This window comes from Salmo salar, chromosome ssa04 (assembly GCF_905237065.1).
Source record: "Salmo salar chromosome ssa04, Ssal_v3.1, whole genome shotgun sequence".
In the NCBI taxonomy this organism is placed as follows: Eukaryota; Metazoa; Chordata; class Actinopteri; order Salmoniformes; family Salmonidae; genus Salmo; species Salmo salar.
Window position 1 is genome coordinate 67,011,567 of NC_059445.1, and position 24,273 is coordinate 67,035,839.

The 24,273-nt window shown below is 45.3% G+C and overlaps 1 protein-coding gene across 5 annotated transcripts in view; it reads right to left on the bottom strand.

Moving 5' to 3' along the window:
• Positions 1-16,523: 16,523 nt before the first annotated feature.
• slc8a2a (solute carrier family 8 member 2a) overlaps positions 16,524-24,273 on the bottom strand; it is a 60,807-nt gene continuing 53,057 nt past the window's right edge. For all 5 annotated transcript variants that reach the window (XM_045717263.1, XM_014197675.2, XM_014197674.2 and 2 more), the window contains 4 exons: positions 24,080-24,192; positions 20,821-20,923; positions 18,910-19,176; positions 16,524-18,588 (listed from right to left, as the gene is read on the bottom strand). In XM_045717263.1, the coding sequence (XP_045573219.1) occupies positions 18,212-18,588; positions 18,910-19,176; positions 20,821-20,923; positions 24,080-24,192 (860 nt within the window). In that variant the 3' untranslated portion in view covers positions 16,524-18,211. The remainder of the gene's footprint in view (positions 18,589-18,909; positions 19,177-20,820; positions 20,924-24,079; positions 24,193-24,273) is intronic.

The following is a 24,273-nucleotide window of genomic DNA, read 5'->3' on the forward strand; positions in this document are numbered from 1 at the left end:
GTCCCATTGGTTCCTACAAATACTATGCACGGTTTCAACTTGATGGTGCAGATACAAACTCAAAATTGGTGTAAAAATTCATGAAAAATAATAAAAAATTGGAACTAGTGACGACTACTAGTCATGGTAAATACACCCGACACATCACACGTCAATTATACATTAACTTTGAATGGACTATTCAACAAGTAAAAAAAAAAAAAAGACTAAAATAAACAGGTGGATGAATGAATGAAACATTTTACACAATTGGGTCTGGCTCCAACCTAGCCCTTGAACATGTCTCGAGCTTGAGGTAGTCACCTCATACAAGTACTTGGGAGTATGGCTAGACGGTGCAGACCACGACTGCACACCAAACCAAAAACCCACAAAAACAACCCTAAACAAAAAGGGAGGGAAGGGAGGGTCGCCGCCGTCAATGACGGCTCCTGCGCTACACCCAGACCTTCCGCCAATCCTCCAGCTCTGGAGGTGGCTCCGGCTCCGGGCGTAGCCCCCGTTCTGCCCGCAGATCCCTCTGCCTCTGGAACCCTGACCTGTGGATCATTACCAGAGGTTCTGCGCTGCCGACCACCGCTGAAGGCTCTGGGTTGCAGACCCCCGCTGAAGGCTCTGAGTTGCAGACCACCGCTGAAGGCTCTGGGTTGCAGACAACAGCTGAAGGCTCTGGGTTGCAGACCACCGCCGAAGGCTCTGGGTTGCAGACCACCGCCGAAGGTTCTGGGTTGCAGACCACCGCCGAAGGCTCTGGGTTGCAGACCGTCGCTGGAGGCTCCGGACTGAGGAGCGTCGCCGGAGGCTCCGGGCTGAGGAGCGGAGGGCGCACTGGGGGACAAGTGCGCGGAGCCGGCACCGGACGTACTGGGCCATGAAGGCTTACTGGAGGTCTGGTACTTGCGGCTAGCACAACCCGTCCTGGCTCAATGCTGACGCTAGCCCGGCAAGGGCGGAGCGCCGGCACAGGACGAACTGGGCTGTGCTGGGGAATGCGGGGTACCGTGCGTGGAGCAGGCGTAGAATATACTGGGCCATGTATTTTCCCTGGAGGTCTGACGCTTACAGCTTGCATAACCGGTCCTCGACTTCAGTGAGTTCAAGATAACTGGGAATTCCGGAAAAAATGAGCTCCGACTGGGAAATACGTTTTGAACGGAATTGTAAATTGGGAACTCGGGCGTCTTTCTAGAGCTATAACCTGAAGATCAATGACGTCATCATGAAATTACATTGTTTTTTTCAGAGTTCCCAGTTGTCTTGAAAGCACTATACATCCACCGAATGCCAGACTTTGATGACAAAATTTGCCCACAAAGGACCGCCATGCCACCTTCCTGTTCAAGTGAGCACAACACAAGGTGAGTCCAAAAATGTCTTGTATGCTGCTGAATAAATTATGTAATATGCCAGGGAGATATGTATACTGTAGCTAAGAAAGTAATACTAAGTGTATGTTGTGTAGTAAGCTGTTAGTAGCCATGTGCCTCACCCTAATAATTTGGTCTGTTTACCCCTCTTCATTTCACCTACTGTTCTGACTTGGTGGTGCACATATTGCCTATAACCTGTTTTAGAGAAATGTAATCATCAAATTTTATAAGAGCTTTCATTGTCTGCTTATATGCCCCCCTTTATTTATCCTACGTTTCTGACTTGGTGTACAGGGAGAACACTGTAAAAATAAAATGTTATTTGTCACATACACATGGTTAGCAGATGTTAATGCGAGTGGAGCGAAATGCTTGTGCTTCTAGTTCCGACAATGCAGTAATATCTAACGAGTAATCTAACCTAACAATTTCACAACAATTACCTTATACACACAAGTGTAAAGGAATGAATAAGAACATGTACATAAAAAATATATATGAATGAGTGATGGTATTGTCACGTCCTGACCAGTAATAGGGGTTATTTGTTATTGTAGTTTGGTCAGGACGTGGCAGGGGGTATTTGTTTTATGTGGTTCGGGTTGGTGGTGTTAGTTGTAGGGTGTTTGATTTAGTATTCCGGGTTTTGGGCACTGTTCTGTTTATGTATTTCTATGTTCAGTCTAGTTCTTTGTATTTCTATGTTTAGTTAATTGGGGATTGGACTCTCAATTGGAGGCAGGTGTTTTCCAGATGCCTCTGATTGAGGGTCCTATATATAGGTATGTGTTTGTTTTAGTGTTTTGTGGGAGATTGTGCTGTGTATAGCTCTGTGCCTTACCGGCCTGTTATTTGTCGTTGTGTGTTTTGGTGTACGTATTTATTTTGGTTTACCTTCTTTGTCCGTTTAATAAAAGAAGATGAGTGCACATTTCCCCGCTGCGTCTTGGTCCACTTTAACCTACGACAATCGTGACAGAATCTCCCACCAACCAAGGACCAAGCAGCGGAGGAGGGAGCAACGGGTGGACTGTCGGGAGCAGCACCTGGAGTGGAGAAAACAGCGCGCTCGGGAGGTAATGGCATCCTGGTCGCTGGAGGTATTAGAGGCAAGGATTTACTGGACGTGGGAACAACTACTGGACCATTGTGACAGCCTGCCTGGGAAGCAGGTAAAGGTGGAGAGGCCGCCCCAAGATTTTTTTTTGGGGGGGGGCACACGGGTAGTTTGGCTGGGCAACGATTAAGCCCCAAGCCAAATCCCCGTGTTTTTGTTGAGCAACCTTTGACTGGACAGGTCCCGTGCTTCGGGTTATTGCGTACTGTGGAGAGGCCAAGTGTTTTTAGGCCGGTGTGCGCAGTGCCAGCGCCCCGCGTTTGCCAGGGGGAATTGGGCATCCAGCCAGGACGGGTTGTGCAGGATGTGCGATCGAGACTGCCAGTGCGTCTCCACGGCCCAGTATATCCAGTACCAGCACCACGCACCAGGCCTCCATTGCGTCAGCCCAGTCCAATTCAGCCTGTTCCCGCTCCTCGCACTAGCCTTAGTGTGTGTGTCCCTAGTCTGATACCTCCAGTACCAGCCCCACGCACTAAGCTTCCAGTGCGTCAGCCCAGTCCACTATGTCCTGTTCCCGCTCCTCGCACTAGCCTTAGTATGTGTGTCCCTAGTCTGATACCTCCACTACCAGCCCCACGCACTAAGCTTCCAGTGCGTCAGCTCAGTCCCGAGCTTCCGGCGACAGTGCCTCGTCCAGAACTTCCGGCGACAGTGCCTCGTCCAGAACTTCCGGCGACAGTGCCTCGTACAGAACTTCCGGCAACAGTGCCTCGTCCAGAGTGTCCAGAACCAAGAGACACGGCCCACTGTCCGGAACCAAGAGAGACGGCCCGCAGTCCGGAGCCGAGTGTGTCTGCCCGCAGTCCGGAGCCGAGTGAGTCTGCCCGCAGTCCGGAGCCGAGTGAGTCTGCCCGCAGTCCGGAGCCGAGTGAGTCTGCCCGCAGTCCGGAGCCGAGTGAGTCTGCCCGCAGTCCGGAGCTCCCAGAGACGCTCTACAGCCCTGAGCATTCAGCAGGGGTGGACAGGTTGGGTGGGGGAAATAGACCTGAGCCTGAGCCACCTCCAGTATAGGTTGGTTGGGGAGGGGGGGTGTAGCACAGGAGCCGTCGTTGACGGCAGCCACCCTCCCTTTAGTTTAGGGGAGTTATTTTGTTTTGGGGTTATTTTGTTTATTTGTGTGAGGTGCATCCGGGGTCTGCACCTTTGGGCGGGGGGGTACTGTCACGTCCTGACCAGTAATAGGGGTTATTTGTTATTGTTTGGTCAGGACGTGGCAGGGGGTATTTGTTTTATGTGGTTCGGGTTGGTGGTGTTAGTTGTAGGGTGTTTGATTTAGTATTCTGGGTTTTGGGCACTGTTCTATGTTTATGTATTTCTATGTTCAGTCTAGTTCTTTGTATTTCTATGGTCAGTTAATTGTGGATTGGACTCTCAATTGGAGGCAGGTGTTTTCTAGTTGCCTCTGAGGGTCCTATATATAGGTATGTGTTTGTTTTAGTGTTTTGTGGGAGATTGTGCTGTGTATAGCTCTGTGCCTTACAGGCCAATTATTTGTCGTTGTGTTTTTTTGTGTACGTATTTATTTTGGTTTACCTTCTTTGTCCATTTAATAAAAGAAGATGAGTGCACATTTCCCCGCTGCGTCTTGGTCCACTTAAACCTACGACAACCGTGACAGGTATAGAACGGCATAGGCAAGATGCAGTGGATGGTATAGAGTACAGTATATACATATGAGATGAGTAATGTAGTGTATGTAAACATTATATGAAGTGGCATTGTTTAAAGTGGCTAGTGATAGATTTATTACATACATTTTTCCATTATTAAAGTGGCTGGAGTTGAGTCAGTGTGTTGGCAGCAGCCACTCAATGTTAGTGATGGCTGTTTAACAGTCTGATGGCCTTTGATGCACCTGTACTGACCTCGCCTTCTGGATGATAGCGGGGTGAACAGGCAGTGGCTCGGGTGGTTGTTGTCCTTGATGATCTTTTTGGCCTTCCTGTGACATCGGGTGTTGTAGGTGTCCTGGAGGGCAGGTAGTTTGCCCCCGGTGTTGCGTTGTGCAGACCTCACTACCCTCTGGAGAGCCTTATGGTTATGGGCGGCGCAGTTGCCGTACCAGGCGGTGATACAGCCGGACATGATGCTCTCGATTGTGCATCTGTAAAAGTTTGAGTGTTTTTGGTGACAAGCCAAATTTCTTCAGCCTCCTGAGGTTGAAGAGGCGCTTGCGCCTTCTTCACCACGCTGTCTGTGTGGTTGGACCATTTCAGTTTGTCCGTGATGTGTACGCCGAGGAACTTAAAACTTTCTACTGTCCCGTCGATGTGGATGGGGGGTGCTCCCTCTGCTGTTTCCTAAAGTCCATGATCATCTCCTTTGTTTTGTTGACGTTGAGTGTGAGGTTATTTTCCTGACACCACACGCCGAGGGCGCTCACCTCCTCTCTGTAGGCCGTCTCGTCGTTGTTGGTAATCAAGCCTACCACTGTAGTGTCGTCTGAAAACTTGATGATTGAGTTGGAGGCCTGCATGGCCACGCAGTCGTGGGTGAACAGGGAGTACAGGAGAGGGCTGAAATGCACCCTTGTGGGGCCCCAGTGTTGAGGATCAGCGGGGTGGAGATGTTGTTACCTACCCTCACCACCTGGGGGCGGCCCGTCAGGAAGTCCAGGACCCAGTTGCACAGGGCGGGGTCGAGACCCAGGGTCTCGAGCTTGATGACGAGTTTGGAGGGTACTATGGTGTTAAATGCTGAGCTGTAGTCGATGAACAGCATTCTCACATAGGTATTCCTCTTGTCCAGATGGGTTAGGGCAGTGTGCAGTGTGATTCCAATTGCGTCGTCTGTGGACCTATTGGGGCGGTAAGCAAATTGGAGTGGGTCTAGGGTGTCAGGTAGGGTGGAGGTGATATGGTCCTTGACTAGTCTCTCAAAGCACTTCATTATGACTGAAGTGAGTGTTACAGGGCGGTAGTCATTTAGCTCAGTTACCTTAGCTTTCTTGGGAACAGGAACAATGGTGGCTCTCTTGAAGCATGTGGGGACAGCAGACTGGGATAAGGATTGATTGAATATGTCCGTAAACACACCAGCCAGCTGGTCTGCACGTGCTCTGAGAACGCGGCTGGTGATGCCGTCTGGGCCTGCAGCCTTGCGAGGGTTGTGCTCACATCGGCTGCAGTGAAGGAGAGCCCGCAGGTTTTGGTAGTGGACCGTGTCAGTGGCACTGTATTGTCCTCAAAGCGAGCAAAGAAGTTGTTTAGTCTGTCTGGGAGCAAGACATCCTGGTCCGCGACGGGGCTGGTTTTCCTTTTAAGGTCCGTGAATGACTGTAGACCCTGCCACATACCTCATGTCAGAGCCGTTGAATTGCGACTCTACTTTGTCTCTATACTGACGCTTAGCTTGTTTATGTGCCTTGCGGAGGGAATAGCTACACTGTTTGTATTCGGTCATGTTTCCGGTCACCTTGCCCTGATTAAAAGCAGCGGTTCGCGCTTTCAGTTTTGCGCGAATGCTGCCATCAATCCACGGATTCTGGTTTGGGAATGTGTTAATAGACGCTGTGGGTACGATATTGCCGATGCACCTGCTAATAAACCCGCTCACCGAATCAGCGTATTCGTCAATGTTGTTGTTCGCCGCAATGCGGAACAATCTTGAAACGTGGAATCCGATTGGTCGGACCAGCGTTGAACAGACCTGAGCGCGGGAGCTTCCTGTTTAAGTTTCTGTCTATAGGCTGGAAGCAACAAAATGGAGTCGTGGTCAGCTTTTCCGAAAGGAGGGCAGGGGAGGGCCTTATATGCGTCGCAGAAGTTAGAATAACAATGATCTAGGGTTTTGCCAGCCCTGGTAGCGCAATCGATATGCTGATAGAATTTAGGGAGCCTTGTTTTCAGATTAGCCTTGTTAAAATCCCCAGCTACAATGAATGCAGCCTCAGGATATGTGGTTTCCAGTTTACATAGAGTCAAATGAAGTTCTTTCAGGGCCATCGATGTGTCTGCTTGGGGGGGGATATATGCGGCTGTGATTATAATCAAAGAGAATTCTCTAGGTAGATAATGCGGTCGGCATTTGATTGTGAGGAATTCTAAGTCAGGTGAACAGAAGGACTTGAGTTCCTGTATGTTGTTATGATCACACCACGTCTCGTTAATCATAAGGCATACACCTCCGCCCTTCTTCTTAGCAGAAAGATGCTTGTTTCTGTCGGTGCGATGCGTGAAGAAACCAGCTGGCTGTACCGACTCCGATAGCGTGTCTTGAGTGAGCCATGTTTCCGTGAAACAAATAACGTTACAGTCTCTGTCTCTCTGGAAGGCTACCCGTGCACGGATTTCGTCTACCTTGTTGTCTTGTGACTGGACATTGGCGAGTAGTATGCTCAGGAGCGGTACACGATGTGCCCGTCTACGGAGCCTGACCAGAAGACCGCTCCGTCTGCCCCTTCTACGGCGTCGTTGTTTTGTGTCGCCGGCTGGGATCCGATCCATTGTCCTGTGTGGTGGGCAAAACAGAGGATCCGCTTCGGGAAAGTCGTATTCCTGGTTGTAATGTTGGTGAGTTGACGTTGCTCTTATATCCAATAGTTCCTCCCGACTGTATGTAATAAAACCTAAGATTACCTGGGGTAACAATGTAAGAAATAACACATAAAAAAACAAAATACTGCATAGTTTCCTAGGAACGCGAAGCGAGGCGGCCATCTCTGTCGGCGCCGGAGTGGTACTCAGAAAATAGCTTTTCTATCATTCAGCCTACAGAAGCAACCAATGTGTGGTGTTCAATGTAGGCCTACATAAGATCGGCCCATGTTCTGAATTCTGTCACAGTACATTTAAAAAGTGCTAAACAAATAGTTATATTGACTATGTCCAACCTAGCTCGTTCAATAATGTCTTAATCGAAGTTACAGATTGCCACTTATCCGCTTGTTGTCACCAGGTAAAAATATGTTGTTCTGCCCCTGAGCAAGTCAGTTAACCCACTGTTCCCCGGGCGCCGAAGATGTGGATGTTGATTAAGGCAGCCCCCGCACCTCTCTGATTCAGATGGGTTGGGTTAAATACAGAAGACACATTTCAGTTGAATACATTCAGTTGGACAAATGACGAGGTATCCCCCTTTTCCTTTCCTTTCCCTTATGCCATAGTTTTTACATCTCAAATGTCATTAAAAAACACATTTGTTTAAGCAAGTCAGCCATATCAGCTATGTATTTTTAAAGGCAGTAAATGAGGCTGAATGAACTGTTTCGCTGCCAGACAAGGCTCCGCTGATAGCCAGGTGTAGCAGTGGTAAGGTGTTGGGACTGCTGTTGGAACAGCTTTATGTAGACCCTAACAGTTTGTGGGCACAGTTTGTCACTGTTATAGTGCAATTAATGTATTGTTTAGTGTTGTGTTGTGTAGTGGCTTTGCTGGCATGCATCCCACTTTAATTTTTTTTGCCCCACCAATATTTACATGCTAAATTGCCACTGATTACATTACACATAAGTCATTGGACGAATGCGTCTTCTGTGGGGGGTGTTTTATTAAGAGCCACGACACTTGGTCTGAACATGAACATGAACACGAATCTCTTACGGTAGTTTTAGAAGCATAAGGACCTTATCTTGTGAGGGGGAAAAAAAGAAAAAAAAAGGTTAAATTGTCAAACCTTTATAGCCATATTTCCATGTTACAGCACTTGTTTATGGAAAACAGATGGAAGACAGTGTGGACCAATGTTCCTTCCAAAAATGTTGGTCACTGAGCTAATTTCAGGTCTGCTGAACACAAACTTGAACTTTGTGAAATTTCGGTGCAACATCCAGGTGTGTTTACTGTGAACACTGAGGCTGTACTCACTTTAATGTACCATTTCAGACAGTGGTCAAGTAGGCTACTTTGGTTATTTGATCATAATGTAGGCCTACCAGAGTGGGCTACCATAAAAAAAAGGAGAAAATGCATCCCATAACATTTTAACATGAAAAAATGTAAAAAAGCTTTTCTATCATTCAGCCTACAGAAGCAACCAATGTGTGGTGTTCAATGTAGGCCTACATTCCATGAGACTTTAGAAAAAAACATGCAGGGCTTGATTATCCACTTGTCCTTCTGACAAGGAGGTGACTGAAAATGTTGTTGTGTTATTTGATGCAAGAAACCACTTTACAAAATAAAATGCACTATTATTCCCATACCATTATTACAGAGAGTCGGACAAATTGTGCTACCCTCTGCCTATTGGCTAATTAGCTTATTCAAGCCTGTCTCAAAATGCCCTTTAAGACAAAAAAAGCTCTTTACCCAACTAGCTTTTCAAAGACTTCTAGAAAGTTTTGTGCTCTTGTAGGAAGAAATCACTCCCCCATTGTTGACTACAAATGATCTATATCTGAGATAATAACTCACTAACTAGCAAAGGATATGAACAAATGTGCACACGTGGCTACATGCAGCTCTCGCTTTGATCTCAACACAACCACATCTACTCACGACCCTCATGATGTAAATACAGTCCAGTTCAAAGTGAATGGCACAGATCCATATATGGCAATGGTATATTTGCATATACAGTTGAAGTCGGAAGTTTACATACACTTAGGTTGGAGTCATTAAAACTCGTTTTTCAACCACTCCACAAATTTCTTGTTAACAAACTATAGTTTTGGCAAGTCGGTTAGGACATCTACTTTGTGCATGACACAAGTAACTTTTCCAACAATTGTTTACAGACAGATTATTTCACTTATAATTCACTGTATCACAATTCCAGTGGGTCAGAAGTTTACATACACTATGTTGATAGTGCCTTCAAACAGCTTGGAAAATTATGTCATGGCTTTAGAAGCTTCTGATAAACTAATTGACATCATTTGAGTCAATTGGAGGTGTGCCTGTGGATGTATTTCAAGGCCTACCTTCAAACTCAGTGCCTCTTTGCTTGACATCATGGGAAAATCAAAAGAAATCAGCCAAGACCTCAGAAAACAATTGTAGACCTCCACAAGTTTGGTTCGTCCTTGGGAGCAATTTCCAAACGCCTGAAGGTACCACGTTCATCTGTACAAACAATAGTACGCAAGTATAAACACCATGGGACCACGCAGCCGTCATACCGCTCAGGAAGGAGACGCATTCTGTCTCCTAGAGATGAGCATCCTTTGGTGCGAAAAGTGCAAATCAGTCCCAGAACAACAGCAAACGACCTTGTGAAGATGCTGGAGGAAACAGGTACAAAAGTATTAATATCCACAGTAAAACAAGTCCTATATCGATATAACCTGAAAGGCCGCTCAGCAAGAAAGAAGCCACTGCTCCAAAACCGCCATAAAAAAGCCAGACTACGGTTTGCAACTGCACATGGGGACAAAGATTGTACTTTTTGGAGAAATGTCCTCTGGTCTGATGAAACAAAAATAGAACTGTTTGGCCATAATGACCATCGTTATGTTTGGAGGAAAAAGGGGGAGGCTTGCAAGCCGAAGAACACCATCCCAACCATGAAGCACGGGGTGGCAGCATCATGTTGTGGGGGTGCTTTGCTGCAGGAGGGACTGGTGCACTTCACAAAATAGATGGCATCATGAGGATGGAAAATTATGTGGATATATTGAAGCAACATCTCAAGACATCAGTCAGGAAGTTAAAGCTTGGTCGCAAATGGGTCTTCCAAATGGACAATGACGCCAAGCATATTTCCAAAGTTGTGGCAAAATGGCTTAAGGACAACAAAGTCAAGGTATTGGAGTGGCCATTACAAAGCCCTGACCTCAATCCTATAGACAATTGGTGGGCAGAACTGAAAAAGTGTGTGCGAGCAAGGAGGCCTACAACCTGACTCAGTTACACCAGCTCTGTCAAGAGGAATGGATCAAAATTCACCCAACTTATTGTGGGAAGCTTGTGGAAGGCTACCTGAAACGTTTGACCCAAATTAAACAATTTAAAGGCAATGCTACCAAATACTAATTGAGTGTATGTAAACTTCTGACCCACTGGGAATGTGATGAAAGAAATAAAAGCTGAAATAAATCATTCTCTCTAGTATTATTCAGACATTTCACATTCTTAAAATAAAGTGGTGATCCTAACTGACCTAAGACAGGGAATTTTACTAGGATTAAATGTCAGGAATTGTGAAAAACTGAGTTTAAATATATTTGGCTAAGGTGTATGTAAACTTCTGTCTTCAACTTCAACTGTTCACCGGACGTGCTTGTTGCACCCTCGACAACTACTATGATTATTATTATTTGACCATGCTGGTCATTTATGAACATTTTAACATTTTAACATCTTGACCATGTTCTGTTATAATATCCACCCTGCACAGCCAGAAGAGGACTGGCCACCCCTCATAGCCTGGTTCCTCTCTAGGTTTATTCCTAGGTTTTTGGCCTTTCTAGGGAGTTTTTCCTAGGGAGTTTTTCCTAACCACCGTGCTTCTTTCACATGCTTTGCTTGCTGTTTGGGGTTTTAGGCTGGGTTTCTGTACAGCACTTTGAGATATCAGCTGATGTACAAAGGGCTATATAAAAATAAATTTGATTGATTGATTGAACTAGACTTACTAGAGTTCTGACTGGTTATGCCGCACAGGTCTGTGTAGAGTACAGTGTCGTGCATGTCAATGCAATAGAATCCTACTACAATACGTTCTGCCAACAAGTCTGCCACTTGCATAATTCATTTTGCATACTTATTCTTGCATAGTTGGTTTTGTTTCAGTATGCTCCATTTGATGGTTAATATTTTTTATTTTTTTTCCAAGATGGCGTAGCAGTTCAGACGTCCTCTACCCTCCTCTTGTCGTGTCCCGTGTATATATATATTTACATATTTTTTCTTCACTTATCTTTTTATATATATATTTTTTTTAATTCTAAAAACTCAACCTCAAAGCACTCTCCTGCAACCCGCCTCACCAATTTAAAAAAGAAAGTATTATTTACCTCATCTGAATTCCACAACAGAAGCTAGCAAGAGGTTAGCCATTTTCACTGGCTAACGTTGAAGTTCAGCTAGCCACGGTTAGCTGTCCTCAGCTATCCATTAGCTCGAAAAGCTATCGCCAGTTTTTGTACAGCGCGACTCAGACCAGAGCATACCGGACCTATTCTCTCTCCTTTCCCCGATTTCTACCGCAGGCTCTGGACATTTACACCTGGATCTTGCAGCTAACTAGCTGCTACCTGAGTGACTATTGGCAACGTCGGTCACGGAATTAACACACATTATTACGGAGCTAGCCAGCTAGCCAGCTGAAGAGTTCCATCAGCCACTCCTGGGCTATTCCTGAGCTAGCCAGCTGAAGTGTCTCCTGGGCTACAACTCACCTATCCTGACCCGTTTTACTGCCGATGCGGAGCCCCATCGGGTCTTCACGACTGGACCACCGACGTTATCTGCCCGAGGGAGTTATCCAACTGGCCCCTCCGTCGCGACGTAACCTGATCGCCCATCTGCGGCCCGCTAATCGTTAGCTGTCTTTTCGGCTGCGATCTGAATAGGTCTATCAGACACTTTTCTTGGACCACTATAACTAACTATTTTGCCAACTTGGACTGGTCCCCCCTTCCACACGGAACCCCACTAACCCACAGACGGAAACGCACGAGGTGGCTATAAACAGACCTCCCTCCCATCTTCCACCAGCTTGCTACCTATGGCCCGGCTAGCTGTCTGAATCTCACTGGACCCTTTGATCACGCGGCTAAGCATGCCTCTCCTTAATGTCAATATGCCTTCTCCATTGCTGTTCTGGTTAGTGTTTATTGGCTTATTTCACTGTAGAGCCTCTAGCCCTGCTCATTATACCTTATCCAACCTCTCAGTTCCTCCACCCACACATGCTATGACATCTTCTGGTTTCAATGATGTTTCTAGAGACAATATCTCTCTCATAATCACTAAATGCCTAGGTTTACCTCCTCTGTACTCACATCCCACCATACCTTTGTCTGTACATTATACCTTGAAGCTATTTTATCGCCCCCAGAAACCTGCTCCTTTTTCTCTCTATTCTGGACGTCACAGACGACCAATTCTTATAGCTTTTAGCCGTACCCTCATACTTATTCTTCTCTGCTCCTCTGGGGATGTAGAGGTAAATCCAGGCCCTGCAGTGCCTGGCTCCACTCCTACTCCCCAGGCGCTCTCTTTTGATGACTTCTGTAACCGTAATAACCTTGGTTTCATGCATGTTAACATTAGAAGCCTCCTCCCTAAGTTTGTTTTATTCACTGCTTTAGCACACTCTGCCAACCCAGATGTCCTAGCTGTGTCTGAATCTTGGCTTAGGAAGTCCACCAAAAACTCTGAAATCTTCATCCCTAACTACAACGTTTTCAGACAAGAGGGAACGACCAAAGGGGGCGGTGTTGCAATCTACTGCAGAGATAGCCTGCAGAGTTCTGTCCTGCTATCCAGGTCTGTACCCAAACAATTTGAACTTCTACTTTTAAAAATCCACCTCTCCAAAAACAAGTCTCTCACCGTTGCCGCCTGCTATAGACCCCCCTCGGCCCCTAGTTGTGCTCTGGACACCATATGTGAACTGATTGCCCCCCATCTATCTTCAGAGCTCGTGCTACTAGGTGACCTAAACTGGGACATGCTTAACACCCCAGCCATCCTACAATCCAAGCTTGATGCCCTCAATCTCACACAAATTATTAATGAACCCACCAGGTACAACCCCAAAGCCGCAAACACTGGCACCCTCATAGATATCATCCTAACCAATGTGCCCTCTAAATACACCTCTGCTGTTTTCAACCAAGATCTCAGCGATCACTGCCTCATTGCCTGCACCCGTAATGGGTCAGCGGTCAAACGACCTCCACTCATCACTGTCAAACGCTCCCTGAAACATTTCAACGAGCAAGCCTTTCTAATCGACCTGGCCCTGGTATCCTGGAAGGATATTGACCTCATCCCGTCAGTAGAGGATGCCTGGTTATTTTTTTTAAATGCCTTCCTCTCCATCTTAAATAAGCATGCCCCTTTCAAGAAATTTAGAACCAGGAACAGATATAGCCCTTGGTTCTCCCCAGACCTGACTGCCCTTAACCAACACAAAAATATCCTGTGGCGTTCTGCATTAGCATCGAACTGCCCCCGCGATATGCAACTTTTTAGGGAAGTTAGAAACCAATACACACAGGCAGTTAGAAACGCCAAGGCTAGCTTTTTCAAACAGAAATTCGCTTCGTGCAACTCCAACTCTAAAAAGTTCTGGGACATTGTAAAGTCCATGGAGAATAAGAACACCTCCTCCCAACTGCCCACTGCACTGAGGATAGGAAACTCTGTCACCACCGATAAGCCCACTATAATTGAGAATTTCAACAAGCATTTTTCTACGGCTGGCCATGCTTTCCACCTAACTACCCCTACTGCATTCAACAGCACTGCACCCCCCACAGCTACTCGCCCAAGCCTCCCCCATTTCTCCTTCTCCCAAATCCATTCAGCTGATGTTCTGAAAGAGCTGCAAAATCTGGACCTATACAAATCAGCTGGGCTTGACAATCTGGACCCTTTCTTTCTAAAATTATCTGCCGAAATTATTGCAACCCCTATTACTAGCCTGTTCAACCTCTCTTTCGTGTCGTCTGAGATTCCCATAGATTGGAAAGCAGCTGCTGTCATCCCCCTCTTCAAAGGAGGTGACACTCTTGACCCAAATTGCTACAGACCTATATCCATCCTACCCTACCTTTCTAAGGTCTTCGAAAGCCAAGTTAACAAACAGATTACTGACCATTTCGAATCCCACCGCACCCTCTCCGCTATGCAATCTGGTTTCAGAGCTGGTCATGGGTGCACCTCAGCCACGCTCAAGGTCCTAAACGACATCGTAACCGCCATCGATAAGAAACAATACTGTGCTGCCGTATTCATTGACCTGGCCAAAGCTTTTGACTCTGTTAATCACCACATCCTCATCGGCAGACTCAGTAGCCTTGGTTTCTCAAACGATTGCGTCGCCTGGTTCACCAACTACTTCTCTGACAGAGTTCAGTGTGTCAAATCGGAGGGCCTACTGTCTGGACCTCTGGCAGTCTCTATGGGGGTACCACAGGGTTCAATTCTTGGGCCAACTCTTTTCTCTGTATACATAAATGATGTCGCTCTTTCTGCTGGTGAATCTCTGATCCACCTCTACGCAGACGACACCATTCTGTACACTTCTGGCCCTTCTTTGGACACTGTGTTAACAACCCTCCAGACGAGCTTCAATGCCATTCAACTCTCCTTCCGTGGTCTCCAACTGCTCCTAAACACAAGTAAAACTAAATGCATGCTCTTCAACCGATCGCTGCCTGCACCTGCCCGCCTGTCCAGCATCACTTCTCTGGACGGTTCTAACTTAGAATTTGTGGACAACTACAAATACCTAGGTGTCTGGTTAGACTGTAAACTCTCCTTCCAGACTCACATCAATCATCTCCAATCCAAAGTGAAATCTCGAATTGGCTTCCTATTTCGCAACAAAGCATCCTTCACTCATGCTGCCAAACATACCCTCGTAAAACTGACCATCCTACCAATCCTCGACTTCGGCGATGTCATTTACAAAATAGCTTCCAATACCCTACTCAACAAGCTGGATGCAGTCTATCACAGTGCCATCCATTTTGTCACCAAAGCCCCATATACTACCCACCACTGCGACCTGTACGCTCTCGTTGGCTGGCCTTCGCTTCATAATCGTCGCCAAACACATTGGCTCCAGGTCATCTACAAGACCCTGCTAGGTAAAGTCCCCCCTTATCTCCGCTCACTGGTCACCATAGCAGCACCCACCTGTAGCACGCGCTCCAGCAGGTATATCTCTCTGGTCACCCCTAAAGCCAACTCCTTTGGTCGTCTCTCCTTCCAGTTCTCTGCTGCCAATGACTGGAACGAACTACAAAAATCTCTGAAACTGGAAACACTTATCTCCCTCACTAGCTTTAAGCACCAGCTGTCAGAGCAGCTCACAGATCACTGCACCTGTACATAGCCCATCTATAATTTAGCCCAAACTACTACCTCTTCCCCTACTGTATTTATTTATTTTATTTATTTTGCTCCTTTGCACCATATTATTTATATTTTATCTCTGAACTTTCTTCAAACTACAAATCTACCATTCCAGTGTTTTTCTTGCTATACTTTTTTTACTTTGCCACCATGGCATTTTTTTGCCTTTACCTCCCTTATCTCACATCATTTGCTCACATTGTATATAATCTTTTTTTTGTTCTTTTTTTTTCTACTGCATCATTGATTGTATGTTGTTTTACTCCATGTGTAACTCTGTGTTTTTGTATGTTGTCGAACTGCTTTGCGTTATCTTGGCCAGGTCGCAATTGTAAATGAGAACTTGTTCTCAACTTGCCTACCTGGTTAAATAAAGGTGAAATAAAATAAATAAATAAATTGTGTTTATTCGATAACAATTCCAACAGTAAAGGGAAACATTGATAGTGCTAACTAAGGGGGAAAACTAGAACGTTGAGTGAAGTTCAATCTTGTGCTTCTCTGTGTGGGCTTATATTTCTTCTGCATGGCAGTCCCGCGCACGCACGCAGTTTAGAGGGAACATTGGTGTGGACTACCTGTGCTAATTAGCTATCTGATTCTCTGAACACCTGTGTGTAAACAGAAGACAGACACCACAAACATGTTGTCACTGAAAAATACTGTCAGCTGCAACTGTGTTAAAAATGGATTAAAACAGTGTACAGTAAGTGTGTATTTTGCATTTGTGAAATTATTTTGATGTGATATGAAAGTAGAGGGATTTATGTTTCTAGGACTATACCGCAATTGAGAATCGATTCACATTTAGATGGAGTATTTGGTTGTTTTGGCTTCCAGAGCCAATTTGCCCTTTAACCAGAACATGTAAGGTCCTAGGACTTAAGGTGTAGCGTTACGCTCCTTTAGTCCAATATTGAGCTCGCTCCAGCCATAGACATTGGCTCCAGCAGATACTTCCTTAGGCTCCAGACACTGAGACACTTCTCACATCTTAGGCAAAAAAATAATTAAAATATTACAATAAAATATGAGATTGATCAAACAGAGACTGAGAACTGTGATACATTTTCAATGTAATTGTTACAACTTGAAATAAATTACAATGTCATTTCTTGTGAATGTAAGTTCTTACATTAAAATATACGTACATTTAATGACAAAATTCATAAATAAATTGATAAGACTACTCGTTTTGAGTTGGATGAATTATCTCTGTCACATTGTCACTCTAAATGGCAGATACTCAGTTATTTCTCTATAATTTACAGTTTTTAATGTCATAGCAGCTTCTCAGCATTTTAAACAGCATGCAATAGCATGCTACCAAACAGCATTGAGCCCATAGTCTTTGGTTGTTGTTGCTATGAAGAATGGGGTGAGCCCAAATGAAAGGGGATAGGTGCATTATATTAGCATTTCACCTCTTGCCACAAGATGACATAATAGGGAATAGAGATACAACTGTTTCCAAGAGAAATGTATAATACAAAAGCTGGGGAAGAGGTTGTTGTGGGTGTCGGAGGCAGCTGTATCCATTGAGCCATACAGGACAAAAAGGGAGAAAGGGAGATGCTTATCTGCCATGTGTAGTTTGCATTGTTCTGTTCATCAAGTTTATCTGGATCAGCCACCGTTGTGCCCTCGTTCAACTAACGTAGGTAGGCCATAAGCAGCAAGATGAAGACCTAGACTCAAACCAAGACTCTTATTTCACCTTATAGTCAAATAAGGCATCTTCCCCAGTGGGCAACACTGATTGAAATTATATAATTTCAAACAGTTTTGCCAAATGGGTCCACCTAAGTGTTAGCCATTGCATTCCTACCCGGCTCCCACATTAGGGAATTAACATTGGGGTGCTGATACTTTGCCGCCGGCAAGGCATGCAGAACAAGGTGTCCCCTCAGTGTTGTGTCAGTCCTACTTGGCCACTAGCTCTGGTCCATCGCATGATGACAACAACGAGTTGCCTCTGAAGAGGTAACTCGTTGTTGTCGTTGCACGATGGACCAGAGCTACGTGGCCAAATAACTCTGACAAGAGACGGTATTCAGTGACAGATCTTGACCACGTGAATTGAGAGACTACCAAAGATCATGGCCTGGTCCAAAACTGTAAAACTATACCCAGGCCTCAGGAGCTGAGGCCCAGACAGACTCAGACCAGAATCATGTTGATGTGGTCTCCAGTGGTGTCAAGATCCAGACTTCACACTCCATCCATGTCTTTCCTCTTAACCTGAGCAGCCTGTTTTAAAGAGTGTCTTTGCACGGTGTCCCCTCCACTTTCTATACCAGGCATATTAGCATCCTGTGATTGTGATCATCACATAGTCCATCACCACCACATTCCTCTACAAATAACCAGCTTTTCCTTCTACATTTTCTTCTACACCCTAAATTGTGTGTGTGTGTGTGTGTGTGTGTGTGTGTGTGTGTGTGTGTGTGTGTGTGTGTGTGTGTGTGTGTGTGTGTGTGTGTGTGTGTGAGTGAGAGAGAGAGAGAGTGTCTGACATTCTCTCTGTGAGCACTGGGCAGTGAGTACAGAAAATAGACATTTGCATCATTACTCCTGGTAGTGGATCTTCTGCTAGATGTCGAAGATGTGTCGTTGCAGTGGCGATGATGATGATGATAGTGTGTGTGTATATGTGTGCGTGCAAGCATGTATGCGCATGTGTGTGTGTCTGTGTGCATGTGTGAGTTTCTCAATCTACCCATCTACCTATTTAGCCCTGTGCTCCCTCAGAAGCCCTTTACATGGCAGTAGGCCTCCAGGCTGGAAAAGAGGATGTAGATGAACCAGAGGCCAAAGAAGAATAGGGTGGTGAGCACCTTGGTGACCTTGGGCCCCCCCAGCTCACCCCCTACAGACGGCCGGCGGCGGAGCATCAGCACCCCCATGTTGATGAAGGCGAAGATGGTGAAGAGCGTGACCGAGAAGGCCAGTGAGCCGGGGTCCACGTGGAAAGCTTGACCTTTGGTCTCCCAGTAGATGGCAGCGATGGACCACGCCACCCCGATGCCCAAGAAAACGTTGACCGCATTGCTACCCGTCACGTTGCCCACCGACGCGTCAGCATACTGGTCCTGGGTGGCAGCGACTTTACTGGCAAAGGTGTCTATGGAAAGAGGTTGGGGTTAAGAGTTTAGAATATGGTTAGAATAAGGTTAGGACTTGTATGACTAAGGCTGGGAGAGGTTTAAATAGAGGTAGGGAGGTATGGTTTTGGGTTATAGATGGTTCAAGAGTTAGGTTTAGGGTAAATAGCTAGCTTGGATTGAAGATAAAGTAACTTAAAGCAGACACTCAATCACACACACAGACACACACACACACACACACACACACACACACACACACACACACACACACACACACACACACACACACACACACACACACACACACACACACACTTGTCCAACACACACACACTCACCAGGGATGGAGGTGCCCAGAGCCACAAACACCACAGCAGTGACACTGTCTTTGAGGCCTACGGTGCAGCCAAAGTGGGAGGCCAGGTCCCCGATGACGGTGGTTAGTAAGCCAATGACAATGATGGACACCACAAAGCAGGCCCAGCCATTCCAGTACTCGGTAGGTGGCACGCAGGCAAACAGAATCTTCCAGAAAACTGTCACAATGTGCATGAAGTAGTCGAAGCAGTTGGGCATTCGCCGCTCCACTCCCTCTTCCTCGTCACCTGGCATAATGAGGCAGGTAGAGGACAGTGACAAACAGTGTTATCGATGAGCATTTAGTATTTATCGATAGTATACATTTGCCGGAGAAAAGACAAAACCATGATACAAACCATACAGACAAATGAACACGCATGCACACACACCCAATATACTGTATAATATACATGTACAGTGCATTCGGAAAGTATTCAGACCCCTTGATTTTTCCACATTTTGTTGCATTACTGGCTTATTGTAAAATAGATTTATTTTTTTAATCCCTCATCAATACAATACCCCATAATGACCCAATAACCCATAATGACAAAGCAAAAACAGGTTTAGACATTTTTGTAAATTTATTACAAATAAAAAAACAAAATATCACATTTACATAAGTATTCAGACTCTTTACCCAGTACTTTGTTGAAGCACCTTTGGCAGCGATTACAGCCTTGAGTCTTCTTGGGTACATGACGCTACAAGCATGACACACCTTTATTTGGGGAGTTTCTCCCATTGTTTTCTGCAGATCCTCTCAAACTTGGTCAGGTTGGATGAGGAGCGTCGCTGCACAGCTATTTTCAGGTCTCTCCAGAGATGTTCGATCAGGTTTAAGTCTGGGCTCTGGCTGGGCCACTCAAGAACATTCATAGACCGATCCCGAAGCCACTCCTGCGTTGTAGCAGGTTTTCATCAATGATCTCTCTGTTCGTTGCTCCGTTCATATTTCCCTTGATCCTGACTAGTCTACCAGTCCCTGGCCCTGAAAAACATCCCCACAGCATGATGCGGCCACCACCATGCTTCACAGTAGGGATGGTGCCAGGTTTTCTCCAGATGTGACGCTGGGCATTCAGGCCCAAGAGTTCAATCTTGTTTTCATCAGACCAGAGAATCTTGTTTCTCATGGTCTAAGAGTCCTTTAGGTGCCTTTTGGCAAACTTCAAGTGGACTGTCATGTTCCTTTACTGAGGAGTGGCTTCCATCTGGCCATTCTACCATAAAGGCCTGATTGGTGGAGTGCTGCAGAGAAGGTTGTCCTTCTGGAAGGTTCTCCCATCTCCACAGAGGAAATCTGGAGCTCTGTCAGAGTGACCATCGGGTTCTTGGTCATCTCCCTGACCAATGTCCTTCTCCCCTGATTGCTCAGTTTGGCCGGGCGGCCAGCTCTAGGAAGAGTCTTGGTGGTTCTACACATATTTTATTTAAGAATGATGGAGGCTGGACAATTCCTTCGACCTCATGGATTGGTTTTTGCTCTGACATGCAATGTCAACTGTGGGACCTTATATAGACAGGTATGTGCTTTTTCAAATCATGTCCAATCAATTTTATTTACCACAGGTGGACTCCAATCAAGTTGTAGAAACATCTCAGGGATGATCAATGGAAACAAGATGTACCTGAACTCAATTTCGAGTCTCATAGCGAAGGGTCTGAATACTTATGTAAATAAGGTATTTCTGTTTTCGCTTTGTCATTATGGGGTATTGTGTGTAGATTGATTAATAAAATGTGTTTTTTAATCCATTTTAGAATAAGGCTGTAACGTAACAAAATGTGGAAAAGGTCAAGGGGTCTGAATACTTTCCCGAATGCACTGTATGTATCATAACATATTCGTGAATTATTTACATGACATAACTCAGGTTATGTCTGACCTCCTGAACTGACTGTGACCGCCTCAATGAACTGTTCTCTCCAGGAATGAGTTCCAATCACCACAGCCAGATTGGTGTCCTTCAAGAGTTTGTCCACGGTGCTCTATCAAAACACAAAAAAGATTAGCAATGAGAGTGGGCAAGTATTCAACAACAAAAGCTGACACGGCATGCTCTGAAGCGCAAACACATAAAATGTCACACACATTCTGTCTCATGACTTCTGTTCTTATCAAACTGGAGTCAGGATAGACATGAGGGTAGAAGAGAAGTATCATTACTGGGAAAACAGCCAGCTTCAGTCAGCTGATTCTAGCCATCCCTTCGGCAGCTTAGTCTCCCATTCAGAGGACCCCCACTTTTGTTAGTGTCTTATTGGTCAAGGTCAGTCCAAATAATTATCCCCACATCTCCTTCAGCCTATCACTGGCCTTGATTCCCAGGACTTCAGTTTCAGTTAGTCTATGACCCCAGCACTCTGTGTGGTCAGAAACGTGCTATCCCCATCCTGATGAGCACTTCCACAGTTTTACCTCCTGCTGAACTTTTCCTGCTGTGGACTGAATCCCTGTATGTCTGATGTTTAATTGTGCGTGCATCTAAACGTAAGTGCCTTGAGCTCTGTGTCATATTATGTGGAGCTAAGTTTTGTGGTTTATTGTGTACAATTATGTGTGTTGAGCTTGTTAGCTAGCTCGCGCTCCCGCTCGCGTTAGCACTACCATTAGCATTTTGTATTGGAATGCATGCGCATTTCAGCATAACTGTTAGTGATTAGCATTTATTAGCATTACTCATTTATTGTGCTAAGCTATTTTCTATTCTATATACAGTACCAGTCAAAAGTTTAGACACACCTACTCATTCAAAGGTTTTTCTTTATTTTTACTATTTTATACATTGTAGAATAATAGTGAAGACATCAAAACTATTAAATAACACATATGGAATCATGTAGTAACAAAAAAGTGTTAAACAAATCAAAATATATCTTATGTTTGAGATTCTACAAAGTAGCCACCATTTGCCTTGATGACAGCTTTGCACACTCTTGGCATTCTCTCAACCAGCTTCATGAGGTAGTCACCTGGAATGCATTTCAATTAACAGGTTTACCTTGTTAAAAGTTAATTTGTGGAATTTCTTTCCTTTCATAATGCGTTTGAGCCAATCAGTTTCGTTGTGACAAGGTAGGGGTGGTATACAGAAGATAGCCCTATTTGGTAAAAGACCAAGTTCATGTTATGGCAAGAACAGCTCAAATAAGCAAAGAGAAATGACAGTTCAAGACATGAAGGTCAGTCAATGGGGAACATTTCAAAAACTTTGAAAGTTTCTTCAAGTGCACTCACAAAAACCATCAAGCGCTATGATGAAACTGCCTCTCATGACCGCCACAGGAAAGGAAGACCCAGAGTTACCTCTGCTGCAGAGGACGAGTTCATTAGTTACCAGCCTCAGAAATTGTAGCCCAAATAAATGCTTCACAAAGTTCACGTAACAGACTCATCTCAACATCAACTGTTCAGGGGAGACTGCGTTAATCAGGCCTTCATGGTCGAATTTCTGCAAGGAAACCACTACTAAAGGACACCAATAAGAAGAGACTTGCTTGGGCCAAGAAACACAAGCAATGGACATTAGACCGATGGAAATCTGTCCTTTGGTCTGATGAGTCCAAATTTGAGATTTTTGGTTCCAACCGCCGTGTCTTTGTGAGATGCAGACAAGGTGAACAGATGATCTCTGCATGTGTAGTTCCCACCGTGAAGCATGGAGGAGGAGGTGTGATGGTGTGGGGGTGCTTTGCTGATGACACTGCCAGTAATTTACTGAGAATTCAAAGCACACTTAACCAGCATGGCTACCACAGCATTCTGCAGCGATATGCCATCCCATCTGGTTGGCGCATAGTGGGACTATCACTTATTTTTCAACAGGACAATGACCCAACACACTTCCAGGCTGTGTACGGGCTATTTGACCAATAAATAGAGTGATGGAGTAATGCATCAGATAGTCTGACCTCCACAATCACCCGACGTCAACCCAATTGAGATGGTTTGAGATGAGTTGGACCGCAGAGTGAAGGAAAAGCAGCCAACAAGTGCTCCGCATATGTGGGAACTCCTTCAAGACTGTTGGGAAAGCATTCCAGGTGAAGCTGGTTGAGGGAATGCCAAGAGTGTGCAAAGCTGTCATCGAGGCAAAGGGTGGCTACTTTGAAGAATCTAAAATCTAAAATATATTTTGATTTGTTTAACACTTTTTTGGTTACTACATGATGCCATATGTGATATTTTTTCTTTCTCCTCTTTCCTTTCAGGACCACATAGTTAATGTCAGTTATCACTGGACATGATTCTAAGTTATCTGAACCATGGGTGGTCAGATGTGTGATGTGAGTGTGGACATCTTCCATTAAACTCCCCTTAACCTGGACATCCGCCTCATCCTTGTTCTGACCGGACATTCTGTAGTGGTTGCTACCAGGCTTAAGCCAGCACCTAAGGTTTCTTATTATATTCACGGTCCTTCGATTCTCTACAACCCTACCCCTATTTTTCAATTACATTACATACATTTCCTGTCTTGTCACTTACAGGACAGTTTGTGTGAAAAGTTTTCTTGGCTTTGATATACATTCTATCAACATCACAATATACTGTATCTATTCCACTGTTTCCTGACCTGGTCCTCGGACATCCCCCCCGAGAGATTACCCCAGCGATTCCACATTAGTTTAAAATACATTTTTAGAACTAGCTCACCTGATTCAATTAGTAATCTAATTACCAAGCCCTTAAGAAGTTGAATCAGGTGTTCTGGTGGTTGAATAGACCAAATGTGTAATGGCTGGGAGGGGGCAGAACTAGGTTGAGCAACAGCTCTGTTCTATTCTGAAAGATGAGAAAGTGCAGATGGAAGTAGAGATCCTCCAGTTCTAGAGGCTCTCAGTTAAGAGACACCTCAGTCCTGTCTAATAAATCCCAGAGCACACTGCATGCTAGTGGCTACAATACCGGGTCTAGTATCCCATTTGGAGTCATTCCCTGTCGGATCTGTTGGGTGAGAGGGTGCCACAGTGAGAGGGGTTAATCAAACATAACACCACACACACACACACACACACACACACACACACACACACACACACACACACACACACACACACACACACACACACACACACACACACACAGACACACACACACACACACACACACACACACACACACACACACACACACACACACACCTTAAACTCGTAGGACTCCTCTATGATGACCTCTAGCCTGCTGTGCTCCCCTAGAATGGGCTTCCCCATCTCTGAGATACGTCTGGCGTCCTCCTCTTCTGGAGTAGGGTTCCCTAAAGGGGGAGAGGAAAGGGGAACGTTCTCTTACTACAATACATGATGGGACTAATATAAATGGAGTTAAACAAATACAT